Consider the following 13,301-nt stretch of genomic DNA (forward strand, 5'->3'; position numbering starts at 1 on the left):
TACTTCTAAATTGAAACAGTTGCCTATAATAAATATATAATTATATCACACTGGAAATGATAATGTCACAAATAATAAAAACCAGTAGTAAATCTGAAATAATTTTCTATTTATAGTAAAATGATACCTATGTTATAATTATTGTTCCATATCTTGATCTCTCGTACACGCCAGGCGTCTATTTTTTTTTTTTTTTTTTTTAATTAAAACAGATTGAAAGAAGGGTATGTGAAATTTGCATCGTTCTGAAGTATGTATTCCAATGAGTATAATAGGAAAATGATAATAATGCTAATACTAATTCATTGATTAATATGCATAGCATGGGAGAAATACTTTATGGACTGTGACGCATAATGATACATACACACGTATGATCGGGAGGGTGTTCAATAGAAAATCATTTCCTACAACAGCGTAAATGAGAATTATAAATTGCACAGCAATTTGTTTCAGGTGACATAGTAATTATGTACGTAATTATTCACTTGTCAAAAAAAAATTTTTTTTTCTTCTACTATATAAAGTTGTTTAGACAACTCTATAATTTTGTTGATATTAGGTGCGACTCTCTTAATATATTATATTTATCGCACATTGCAATTTTTCCTCAATTCTTTAATATATATATCTATATATGAAAATATATGGCAAAAATTAATTAACTAATGATTAATTTAATATGTTACGATAATTGTCGGTTTTCTTCATTCAACATGAAATATGTACTGCAAAATTATTGCAATTTTTCCTCAATTTTTTTATATTAATATATAGATATATAAAACATACAGCAAAAATTAATTAATAAAGTTGTAAAGTAATTATAATTAAACATTTATTTATTGTATTCATTTATCAACTACAATAATAATAATTTACTACTAATAATAAAAAAAGTATTATTATTAATATTATTACTCTCTATATTTGAATTAGTAAAAATATAATTATTACAATAAAAATCACTGCTTCATCAATAAGAAGTCGTCAACTAAATTGAAATCCACGTATCCACTGATAAAATTTAGAGTGTGCTGTCTTAATTTTTCAATTAAATTTTGGTCGCAAATCCGAAAACCACTGGACTAACAGCATGAGCGACTGTTAGGTGACTTGATCGTATTTTCCAATATCAACAAACAAATCACTTTTCTATCGAAAAAATTTGAATGGATTGAGCTGAGGTTTTGTGCGAAAAAGTCTAAAATACATTGTCGTCAGTTAACGTGACCCAACAGTCATATATACGTGGCCATACGAGACGCTATCAATCAGTGAAGAAAATCAACGAAACTTTTTGTACGAAAAGTTCAAAAAAAAGCTGCAATAATTCTTTGTTTCATAAATCAAAAGATCCATCATATTTTTCAAATTCAAACTTCAAATTTAAAAACTTTTTCGTACTGTATTCCATCACTTTTAAGAATTACCGTGAAACAAAATGGCGGCGGACAAATAAAACAGCTGATCCACTTGAAATTTTATAATTCGTCTAAATTCCAAATTAAATGGAATTAAATGACGATAGTTCTTTAAAACAATTTTTCCCAATGGCTAGAATGTGATTGGACATTTTGTATATTGGAATTTTTGTTCTACATCAAAATCAACGAAAGTTCAGAAAACAGTTCCAATGATTGGAACTTAAAAAAAAAATTTTTTAAAAAAAATCAACTGAGAAAATCTACAGTACCCAGCTGAAAAAGTTTTATAGAAATTCACTAGAAATATTTTTATATTTTAAGAATATTGTACTTCTTCAAAATTATTTTTATCATTTCAATTTAATTATTATTTTTAAGAATCTTACAGAGAAAATTTTTCTTTAAATCAATTAACTTTCGAAAAAGTTCTTCAACAATTTTCAAAATCCATTTATTTATAATGTTCAATTTTACAAATTTCAATTATTCGTAAATTCTTCAATTAAATATATATATATATATATATATATATATATATATATATATTAGAAAATAAAAACTTCAAATAATATAAAAAAATTCAATTATACTTTTAAAACAAATTAATTTTTAAATCAATTTTTATTAGAAAATTCTACTAGATTTAAAATTATTTAAATACAAAAATTAATATTAATTTGTTAGTTAAAAATATAAAAAATGCAGATCTTCAAAGATTTCAATTTTAAATCTTTTCAAAATACAATTATTTCTAAAATTTCAAGTTCTAATGCTTTTAATATTCAATTATAATCTAAAATTCATTTTTACATCAAATTGTATTAGAAATTTCGACTAGAATTTAGTTATTTAAATTTTAAAAAACAATTTTTTAAATAATTCCATATTCCTTAATATTGAATTCTCATAAAGAATTTTATTATTAAATTTTTAAATAATTGAATTCTTTTGATGAATTTTAGTAAAATTTTTAAGACCAATTACATTTTTCGAGGAATTTGATTAAAATTGTATTAAAAATATTTGAAATTCTGTAATGAGCTTTATTATTTATGAAAATAATTGAATTCCTAGAAAGAATTTTATTAATTACGAAAATAATTGAGGGGCTGGATGCTATAATGTGTTACGCGCCATGTTAAGTGAATGGCGCGTAACACATTATAGCATCCAGCCCCTCAATTGAATCCCTTTAAAAATTTTATTATTTATGAAAATAATTGAATGATTGCGAAGAAATTTATAAAAAAATTTGTAAATAATTGAATTGCTGTGAATTTTTTATTATTTTATAAAAATAATTAAACGCTTGCGTAGAATTTTATTAAAATTTTGTTTTAAATAATTAAATTCTATTGGATCATTTTATTAAAACAGAAGATATTAAAAATCATTAAATTGAAGAGAATGTTTGAAAATAATTGAAATTTTTTCAAGAATTTTATTAAAATTTTTGCAAATAATTCAATTTCAGAGAACAATTTAATTATTTCTAAAGATAAATGAAATTTTGACGAGAATTAAAAAAATTGTTTGAACATAATTGAATTTTTGCAAAGAATTTTATTACTTTTGAAAATAATTGAATTTCTGCAATAATTTGTAACTTCTTCAAAATTAAATTTTTTTTAGTGTTTATTTGTTTATTTATTTATTTATTTATTACATTTCTCCAGAGTTAACTAAAATTTTTCTATAAATCCATTATTTCTAATAAATTTTGAAAAAGTTTTTTGAGAATTCTCAAATTCATTTGTTTTTAACTGAAATTCGTTTTTAATTTTAAAATTAAAAATAATTGAAATTCTGCGATAAGTAGGTATAATTTATGAAAATAATTAAATTCTAAAAAAAATTTTTATTATTTAAAAAAATAATTGAATCTTTGTAAAAATGTTATTTATATCAAAATAATTAAATTATATTGCGAAGAAATTTATTGAAAATATTTAAATAATTGAATTTCTGTGAAATTTTGATTATTTTATGAAAATAATTAAATGTTTGCGTAGAATTTTATTACAATTTTTTTAAATACTTGAATTCTTTTGGAAAATTTTATTAAAACAGTAGATATTGAAAATCATTGAATGGAGGAAAATTTTTCAAAAAATAATTGAAATTTGGACAAAAATTTTATTAAAAGTTTTAAAAATAATTGAATTTTGGATAAGAATTTTATTGTTTATAAAGATAATTAAAATTTTGAAGAGAATTTAAAAGAATTTCTGGGAAGAATTTTATTAATTTTTCAAAATAATTTATTTCTGCAATCATTTGTAATTTCTCTAAAATTCTCCTAATTATATCGTACAATTTACGAACTTTTTGTCCTTTTTTAATCAAATTACAAACTTTACGAACCAAACAATAATATAATGTTAAAAAAATTATTTCACGAAATTTATATTTTTTCTAATGAAAAATCACTAAAATTTAGTAGAATTCATGTAGAAATTCTGTAGAATCGTTCTCTGGAAATTCCATACAATATTCACTAGAATTCATATCTAGAATGATTTATATAGAAAAATTCTAGTGAAATTCTATAAGAACTTTTTCAGCTGGATAACCATTTGTTATGATAAAGAAAAAACAAACAAATATATTTCAAAATTTATCTTTTCCTTTGCGGACGAAACAATATTAAAACCATACGAATGCGCCAAAAAAATTGCCCACAAGTAAATATTTTTGTTTTCTTTTCTAAAACTACAGTCTGAAATAGAAAACCACATTAATTATAATAATCTCCTCGAGTATAAGCCAGAATCTTTCGAAACACACATGGTTCTCTATTTCATTTTCACAAATGGAAACAGATAGTCCCACGAGGTTGATGATGAAAATCGATCCCGCGAGGTGTATGAGCTCAATATTCTGGTTATAAATTATTGCGGTTCATTAATACCATTGTACTTTGTTGTAAGCTCTACACACACACAACCATCAAAATATATAAAAGGACAGTAGAGAAAAAAAGAGCAAAGGCTCGTGTGAGAGAGGGTTTCGCATTGAAATCGTGAAAGTTTCGACCTGTCGGGTCGATCTTCCCCGCGGGAGTGAGAAACGCGCGGGAATATAACAACGAAAACAAAAATATAAAACTAAAGCCAGACAAACACACACACACACAAGTGGGAAAAGGTCCCACGCCTCGTCCACTAGAAAGTGCGGACCAACTTGTCCCGTGTAAATCGTGCTCTGTTTTCAGGTGCGCCGCCAAAACGGGTTTTGTCCTTTAAAAAAACAAAAAAAAAAACAAAAAAAAAGAATAAATAAAATAAAAAAACAAAAAAAAAGGACATCGACATTTCATCGTGTGCTGCACGAACATGCACGAAAATTTGTTCTTGTAAACTCGAAATAAATTTTACTCGCACAATAATTATTTTCACTTGTCGGCAAATTTTTCTTTTCGCCTCACAAAAGAATGAAATGAACAAAAATTGAAAACAAGACTTTCAAAAAGCTATTGCTTTTTGAAAGACTTGTTTTCAATTTTTAAGCAGTTTTTAATGAACAAAAAGAAATAAAAACATAAGCAAATCGATAATAATTTAGTTCCAAAGCCTGTTTTCTATTTTTCATAAACCAGTTTTGATCAACTTCTGTTGGATAAACAAAAGAAAGTTGCAACAAAATTTGTTGCAAAAAGGACAATTTTTTTAAGGGACCTAAAAGTTCTTTTTCTTTTTTCTTTAATTATACTTTTCATAAACGTTTGAATGTTCAAATAAATGAATTTTTTTTTCTGTCTAAAAATTTTAAAATTTCAAAATTCAATTATTAGTTAAATTTGCATGTTTTCGTAGTTATTTATTTACTTTCTTAATTTTTAATTAGTAAAACTTTTACTAATTTCAAATAGTGACTGACTTTTTGGCTTTTGAATTAGTTACTTTTACTAATAAATTAGTAAAAGTTACAATTTACTAGTTAAATTTTTCTAATTCAAAAGCAAAAAATAAGTCACTATTTTAAATTAGTAAATTTTTTCATTAATTTAAGTGAAAAACTAATTATTATTTTAAAAATAATAATAAACTAATATTTTTTAGAAAAAACCTACTAGTTAATAGTTACCTATTAGTTATTCTCTATACTAATATTAGTTATTTTCTATTAATAATTAGTTTTTTTACCAACAATTAGTTTTTTTACTAACAATTAGTTTTTCTAAATAATTATTAGCTTTTACAAAAAATTAATTATCTTTTAATAATAATTAGTTACATTTGAATAAAAATTAGCTATTTCCTATTAATAATTAGTTATTTTGTTTAAGTAATAATTAGTTAATTTACTAACAATTAGTTGTTTTTCTATTAATTTTCTTATTTGTCGATAATAATTCGTTATTTTATATAAATAATTTCGTACCTTTACAAATAATTCGTTATTTATTACTAATATTTAGTTGTTCTCTACTAAAATTAGTTATTTTTAATAAATAATTAGTTTTTTTAAAGATAATTATTTTTTTGAAATAGTAATGCATTTTTTACAAGTAATTAAAAATCTTCTAATAATAATTAGTTGCTTTATAACAATAATTAGCTATTTCTTAATAATAATTAGTTATTTTTTATAATAATTAGATATTTTTAATAATAATTAGTTATTTTTTAATAATAATTAGTTATTTCTTACTAATAATTACCTTTTTTCTAACAGCTACTTTTTATAAATAATGATTACTTTATTTACTGAGAAAATTATTTTTAGATAATAATTTCTTGTTTTGTACTAAAGTTTAAAAAAATTTTACATTTTCTTAAAAAATAATTAGTTATTTTTTATTAATAATTAGTAGTTTCTCAATTAGTTATTTTCTATTAATAATTAGTTTTATATCAGTACTAAATTATTTTTCATTAATAATCAATTATTTTTTAAGAATAATTTGTTATTGCTTACTAATAAATAGCTTTTTTACTAATAGTTATTTTTTTAATAATAATTCCTTATTTTATACTAATAATTCAGTTTTTTTTTAACAGATAATTACTTTCTATTAATAATTAGTTTTTTTTATCAGCATTAAATTATTTTTCAAGAATAATTAGTTATTGCTTACTAATAATTAGCTTTTTTACTAATGCTATTTTTTTAATTATACCTAATTAGTTTTTTTATACTAATAATTCAATTTTTTTACAAATAATTATTTTCTATTAATAATTAGTTTTTTATCAGTATTAAATTATTTTTCAATAATAATTAATTATTTCTTAAGAATAATTAGTTATTGTTTACTAATAATTAACTTTTTTACTAATAGTTATTTTTTTTAATAATAATTCCTTGTTTTACACTAATGATTTAGTTAATTTAACAAATAATTAGTTAGTTTTTACTGATAATTAGTTGTTCTCTATTAATATTAGTTATTGTCCATTAACAATTAGTTTTTTGTAATAATTAGTTATTTTTTATTGATAATTAGTTGTTCTCTATTAATATTAGTTATTGTCCATTAATAATTAGTTTTTTCTAATAATTAGTTATTTTTTATTAATATTTAGTTTTTTTACTAATTACTAAAGCAAAAAGTCGGCCAATATTTCACTTACAATTAGTTATTTTTAACCAATGAAAAATAATAAACTTATTCGGGTTTTCAAATTTTTCTGTCAAAAATAATTGATCAAAAATAATGTACAACTTTTTTATAAACAAAAAAATACTGAAAATTTGATTAGAAATGAGATTTGTTTTCAAACTTGTTGATGTTGTGAACATCATAAACGTGTATATAAAGCAAAAAGAGTAAAAAAAAATTGTTAACTTCTAGGTATTGTCAAAAACTTTTTTTTTAGTAATAATTAATTAATTAATTAATTAATAATAATTAATAAAAAAAAAAAACCTCGTCCCTTTTTGGAGCCGTTTATCTAATGAGTAAAAATTTTTTAAAAAAATATAAAATTTACTGCACATTCTGTTTTGTTTTTACTTTTTAGCCCATCAGTCGGATTTTTTTCCCCAACAAAAATATTAAAAACGAAAATAAAATACAATACCTTGCAGCTTTTTCTCCGTTTCCCAAAATTTTTGCAGCTCTGTAAAGTATTTATCCAAGATAAAGACCTTCGAGAGACCTAAAGTGGACATTTCAGAATCTCGAGGTTCTGTGTTGCCCGTAATTTTCCAAAAAAAAACAAAACTCCTCTCCCTCTCCTTTTATCCCTTTTCACTTTTGTGCACCAGGAAATTCCGAATTTTGTGCAGCCTCACCACACTCGTCGCCGCACTCACACATTTTCCTTTTTATATTCCAAAAAAAAAAACCCAAAGAATATACCTATAATCTCAAAATTATTTTGTCAACAATCTTGACTCTAAACAAAAAACATTTCACTTTGAAAAAAAACAAATTTTTTCAGTCACCACATAAAACTTCACGTCTATTTCCTCTCGGTTGGAAAAATTCCACCCTTGATGAACTCTCCTTAACGAATGGTTTTTAAAATTTTTCCCCACAAGTCTCACTTAATTACAGTATTTTTGTTTCATAAACGAAACATAAAGAGAAGATCACTTTTTGCTTTATCAATTTCCTCCGAATTGAAAAGAGGAACACTTGATTAAAAGTTGGGAATAAGAGAAATTTTCTTAATGAAGGATTTGTTTTTTTTTAAATTTACCGAGGAAAGCTTGGATCGAGAATGTGTATATAAATAAAATAACGTGGTGAGCACGGTTAGCAGCGTTCAACTGGGCGTCATTGTTGGTTGGAACCCGCAACCGAGCTGGGGTCCTATCTCTTCTAAGGTGTATTCGAGATAACTCTCTAGTCGAGTCAGGTAGCATAGGTCCCGGTCAAAAGGCCCAGCAGGACACTCTCTGAAGTTAGCTGGAACGCTACCCGGAGGCGCGCGGATCAGGCCCATGGGCCTCTCGAGAGTTAGATTAAAGAGAGCGAGGGAGAGAGAGAGAGGGGGGGGGACTCGACTGGACCACCACTCACGGATGCTGTGGAAAAATGCTCAAGACACTCCACAGGTATCTCCACTTCAGCAACATTTGCTTGCATTTGCTGAACCGAACCCGGTGTGTTTTGCTCGGTAACTTCGCCAACTACTGATGATAATAATTTTGTCCCTTTAAAATTTAAATCTTAATTTCACCAAATATTTCAGTGCGAAGAACTAATTTTAATTTTAATCACTTTATTTCAGTTTTATCAATAATAAAATAATACAATAATTTTTGTACCCTTCATTTTTTATTTATAATCTTTAATTTTTTTTCCATTTGTACCTTATGATTAGGTATTAATTTTCTTATTTTTGTACCTTGTAAATTTTAACCTTTTTTTTTGTTTCTTGTGAACTTATCTTCTTCTATTTACATTTTATGAACTTTAATATTATTCTCTTTAAATGTGAATTAGCTAAAAATTACTAATTCGATAGTTAAAACTCAGTTGCGGATTCAATTTGCAATATTTTTTTACTAATTAAAAAATTATAATAATGACTAATTAACAGCTAAATTTATGTTTATATTGTGTTAAAATATTATTAAAATTTTTGGTAACATAAATCAATTAGTTAAATTCGGCTATTTTCGCAGTTATTTATTTACTAATAATTAGTTATTTATTTACTAATAATTATAACTAATAATTCTTGAAAAAATGTAATTAAAATTTTCTAAAAATAATTGTATTTCCGAAAATAATTTTAAACAATCGAAACGTTTAAAAATTTTGTCAAATTTCATTGAAATAAATTTTATATTTTTATGAATTTCATTTCTTTACTTTTAAAAATTATTTTGAAATATAATCGTATTTTTTAAGAATTCTAATTGCAAATTTGGAAAATAACTGAATTTTAAAAAAATTTGGAATAAACTTATTACCAGTAGTGTTTTTCTTTTAGTAAATTCGATGGTTTGAAGTTAGTGAAATTTTACTAAAAAAATTAGTAGAATTTTACTAATCAAAAAGTTAAATTAAATCATCAAAATCAAAAGTCATTCATGGAAATTACTAACTTAGTGAAATTTTACTATTTGCTAGTAGAATTCTACTACAAACATAATTCAGATTGATAAAGTAATTTTCATTTTTTTTTTTGTAAATTTTCTCACGATACAAATTTTAGTTTATCTACATACTTCAATAAACTAAAATATATACCGGTGAAATTATTCACTTTAATTTATTGTAGAAATTTGATATTTAAAATAATAACAAAATCTATCAATTTTATTTATAATGAAACCTCGTAAAATTTATAACCAAATAATTTATTGGTCGATCATAAAAAGCATTGCCATTTGAGTAATTTCCAATACCTAATTTATGTTTCATCAATATATATTTGTATACATATATAAAATAATTAATCTATAGAATTAAAGAACTGCCTCAATTCAGACATAAATTATAATTTATTCGAAGCGGTTAATTCTATACACGTGTGGGTAAAGTTCACTATGTTTACATGATCAACGATTGAGAAAAAAATTACAGTCTCTTTATATCTAAAATCGTGTATGTTTTAACTTTTACCATAGAATTAAAATTCAATAATTCAAAAAGTAATATGTAGGGGAACATAGTCTAGGTCGGCCACCTTTTTGACTTTTGTTTATAACTTTTTTTTAAAAATGAATTTGGACAATTGAAGTATATGGTTGGAAAGTCCTGTTTAATAGGAACATTTTTTCTGTACAAAGTAAATTGACAAGTTTAAAAATGAAAAAGTTATAAAGATTTAAAAAAAAAAAAATTTGTAGTCCAGGTTGGCCATTACAGTCAAGGTCGGCCATGTTTAAAATTCAAAGGGCATTAATCGTTAAAAAATAAAATAACATGTTTGGAGTTACGGAAAATTGATTCTTTATTGTTTACAGTTTGTAACTTAATGAAATAACAAAATAATAACAATAAACAATATAAAAAAATAAATATAAATAAAAAAAAATTTTGCACTAAAATATTAATAAAATTAAATAAAAATATTAATAAGATGATCAATTATATTATGAGTTATACAGAATTGCAGTTTTTGCAAATGAAGTAGCTCGTCCTCATCTTTGCGCATTTTAAACACATAGTGGCCGACCTTGACAGTAAGTAACATTACCGAATTGTTGTAACCATAAAGAAATACGTTTCGGGATTCGATTTTTTACTTTGTTTTCCTTTCAACCATGAGTCCCACAAATTTTCTGCATACTTGCCTTGACGATTCAATTTGTTTTTTATCTTTTATTAATGGTTTTTCACATTATGCACAAAACTTTTTTTGAGCTTTTTTTGTACCGACGTCACAGAAAACACAATTTTCGATCCTCCGAAAATGTAATTGAACAAAAAGTTAGGTTTCACTAAGACAAGCTTCGACAAAAATGCGCGTAGGTGGCGCTAGTGAACTTGACAAAAAAACGCGAGTGGCCTACCTAGACAGTAGGCCAACCTTGACTACATTCCCCTATGTAATAATATAATAATTTTCTAAATTTGAATTAGTAAAAAAATTTACTAATAAGTTTTTCATTGATTTTTTGTTTCTGCATTAGTAAATTTTACTAATAAATAGTAATTTCTACAAATTTATTATTAATTCGGTAGTCATTCATTTTTTGCTTTGGAATTTGTCATAACTATAAAACATAAACATATCGATAACTCCGAGTCTTAGACTTGGAGTGATCGATTTCTTTATGTTTTATAATAAAATAATGGCCCAGTGATAAAATCATTATTATTTTATATTATAAAAATATTGTACTTCTTCAAAATTATTTTCATCATTTCAATTCAATTATTATTTTCAAGAATTTTTAACTAAAATTCTTCTTTAAATCGATTATTTTTAATAATTTTTGAAAAAGTTCTTTGAGAATTTTCAAATTAATTTCTTTATAATTCAATTTTACAAAATTTCAATTATTCGGAAATTCTTCAATTAATTATAATTTTATTAGAAAATAGAAACTTTAAATAATTTTTAAAAAATCCTCAATTAAACTTATTCAAAAAAATTAATTCCACAGAATTGTTAGTTAAAAATTTAAAAGATTCAGATTTTCGAGGATTTTAATTTGAAACCTTTTCAAAATTCAATTATTTCTAAAAAATTCATGCTATAATGCTTTTAATATTCAATTATAATCTAAAATTTTAACTGAAATTCATTTTTAAATGAATTTTTATTAGAAAGTTCAACTAGAATTCAATTATGTATTTAAATACAAACAAGACAATTTATTGAATAATTAAATGTTTCTTAAAATTTATTACTCATAAAGAATTTTATTAACAAATTTTTATAATCATTTAATTCATTTGACGAAATTTAATGAAATTTTTAAGAATATTTACATTTTTCGAGAAACTGATTAAAATTATATTAAAGTAATTGAAATTCTACGATGAGTTTTATTATTTATGAAAAAAATTTAATTTCTAAAAAGAATTTTATTAATTACGGAAATAATTGAATCCCTGTAAAAATTTTATTATTTATGAAAATAATTAAATAATTGCGAAGAAATTTAAAAAAATTTGCAAATAATTGAATTGCTGTGAATTTTGTATTATTTTATGAAAATAATTAAATGTTTCCATAGAATTTTATTAGAATTTTTTTAAATAATTGAATTATTTAATAAATTTTATTAAAATAGTATAGACAATTGAAAATCATAGAATTGTGGAAAATTTTTGAAAATAATTGAATTTTCCCAAGAATTGTATTAAAATTTTTGAAAATAATTGGATTTCAAAGAAGAATTTAATTATTTCTAAAGATAATTGAAATTTTGACTAGTAGGAATTTTTATTATTTTTTAACATAGTTGAATTTCTGCGAAGAATTTTATTATTTATGAAAATAATTGATTTTTTTCGAAAAATTGTATTAAAATTTTTTTTTAATTATTGAATTTAAATCCATTTGTTTACAATTCAATTTTTCAAAATTTCGATTATTTTGAAAATCTTCAATTATAAATACATTCTATTAGAAAATAAAAAAATTTAAATGATTTTAAAAAAATTTAATTGAACTTTTTCAAAAAAATTAATTCTGCAAATTTGTTAGTTAAAAATATGAAAAGTATAGATTATCAAAATTCAATTATTTCTAAAAATTCACGCTATAAATATACTTTTAATATTCAATAATTAGTGTCTAAAGTTGTAACTGAAATTCATTTTTAAATCAATTTATATGAAATAAATCTACGAGAATTCAATCATTAAAATACAAAAATAAATAATTTATTGAATAATTGAATTTTTTTTAAATAGATCTTTTCTAAAGAATGTTATTGAACAAATTTTTAAATAATTGAATTCTTTTGACGAAATTTAATTAAATTTTTAAGAATAATTACATTTTTCGAGGAATTTTATTAAAATTGTTTCAAAAATAATTGAAATTCTGCGATGAGTTTTATTATTTATGAAAATAATTCAATTCCTGAGAAGAGTTTTATTATTTATAAAAATAATCAATTATTGCGAAGAAATTTATAAAAAAAGTTGTAAATAATTGAATTCATGTGAAATTTTTATTATTTTATGAAAACAATTAAATGTTTGCGTAGAATTTTATTAGATTTTTTTTTAAATAATTGAATTCTTTTGAAAAATTTTATTAAAATAGTAGATATTGAAAATCATTAAAATGAGGAAAATTTTTGAAAACAATTGAATTTTCTCAAGAACTGTATTAAAATTTTTTAAAATAATTAAATTTCGGAGAAGAATTTTATTATTAATAAAGATAATTGAAATTTTGACAAGGATTTTAAAAATTTTTTTAACATAATTGAATCTCTGAGAAGAATTTTATTACTTGTGAAATTAATTGAATTTCTGCAATCATTTGTAACTTATCCTAAATT

General features: G+C 22.4%; 1 protein-coding gene across 2 annotated transcripts in view; it reads right to left on the reverse strand.

Moving 5' to 3' along the window:
- LOC122504526 (unconventional myosin-IXb) overlaps positions 1-13,301 on the reverse strand; it is a 140,849-nt gene that overhangs the window by 70,348 nt on the left and 57,200 nt on the right. The window contains exon 1 of one of the 2 annotated variants that reach the window (XM_043615696.1): positions 7,454-8,250. The exons of the other annotated variant lie outside the window; for it this stretch is intronic. Within the exon in view, the coding sequence (XP_043471631.1) occupies positions 7,454-7,544 (91 nt within the window). The 5' untranslated portion in view covers positions 7,545-8,250. Of the gene's footprint in view, positions 1-7,453; positions 8,251-13,301 lie in introns of those variants that run through there. 2 annotated transcript variants of the gene reach the window in all.

This window comes from Leptopilina heterotoma, unplaced genomic scaffold (assembly GCF_015476425.1).
Source record: "Leptopilina heterotoma isolate Lh14 unplaced genomic scaffold, ASM1547642v1 Lhet_111, whole genome shotgun sequence".
NCBI lineage: Eukaryota > Metazoa > Arthropoda > Insecta > Hymenoptera > Figitidae > Leptopilina > Leptopilina heterotoma.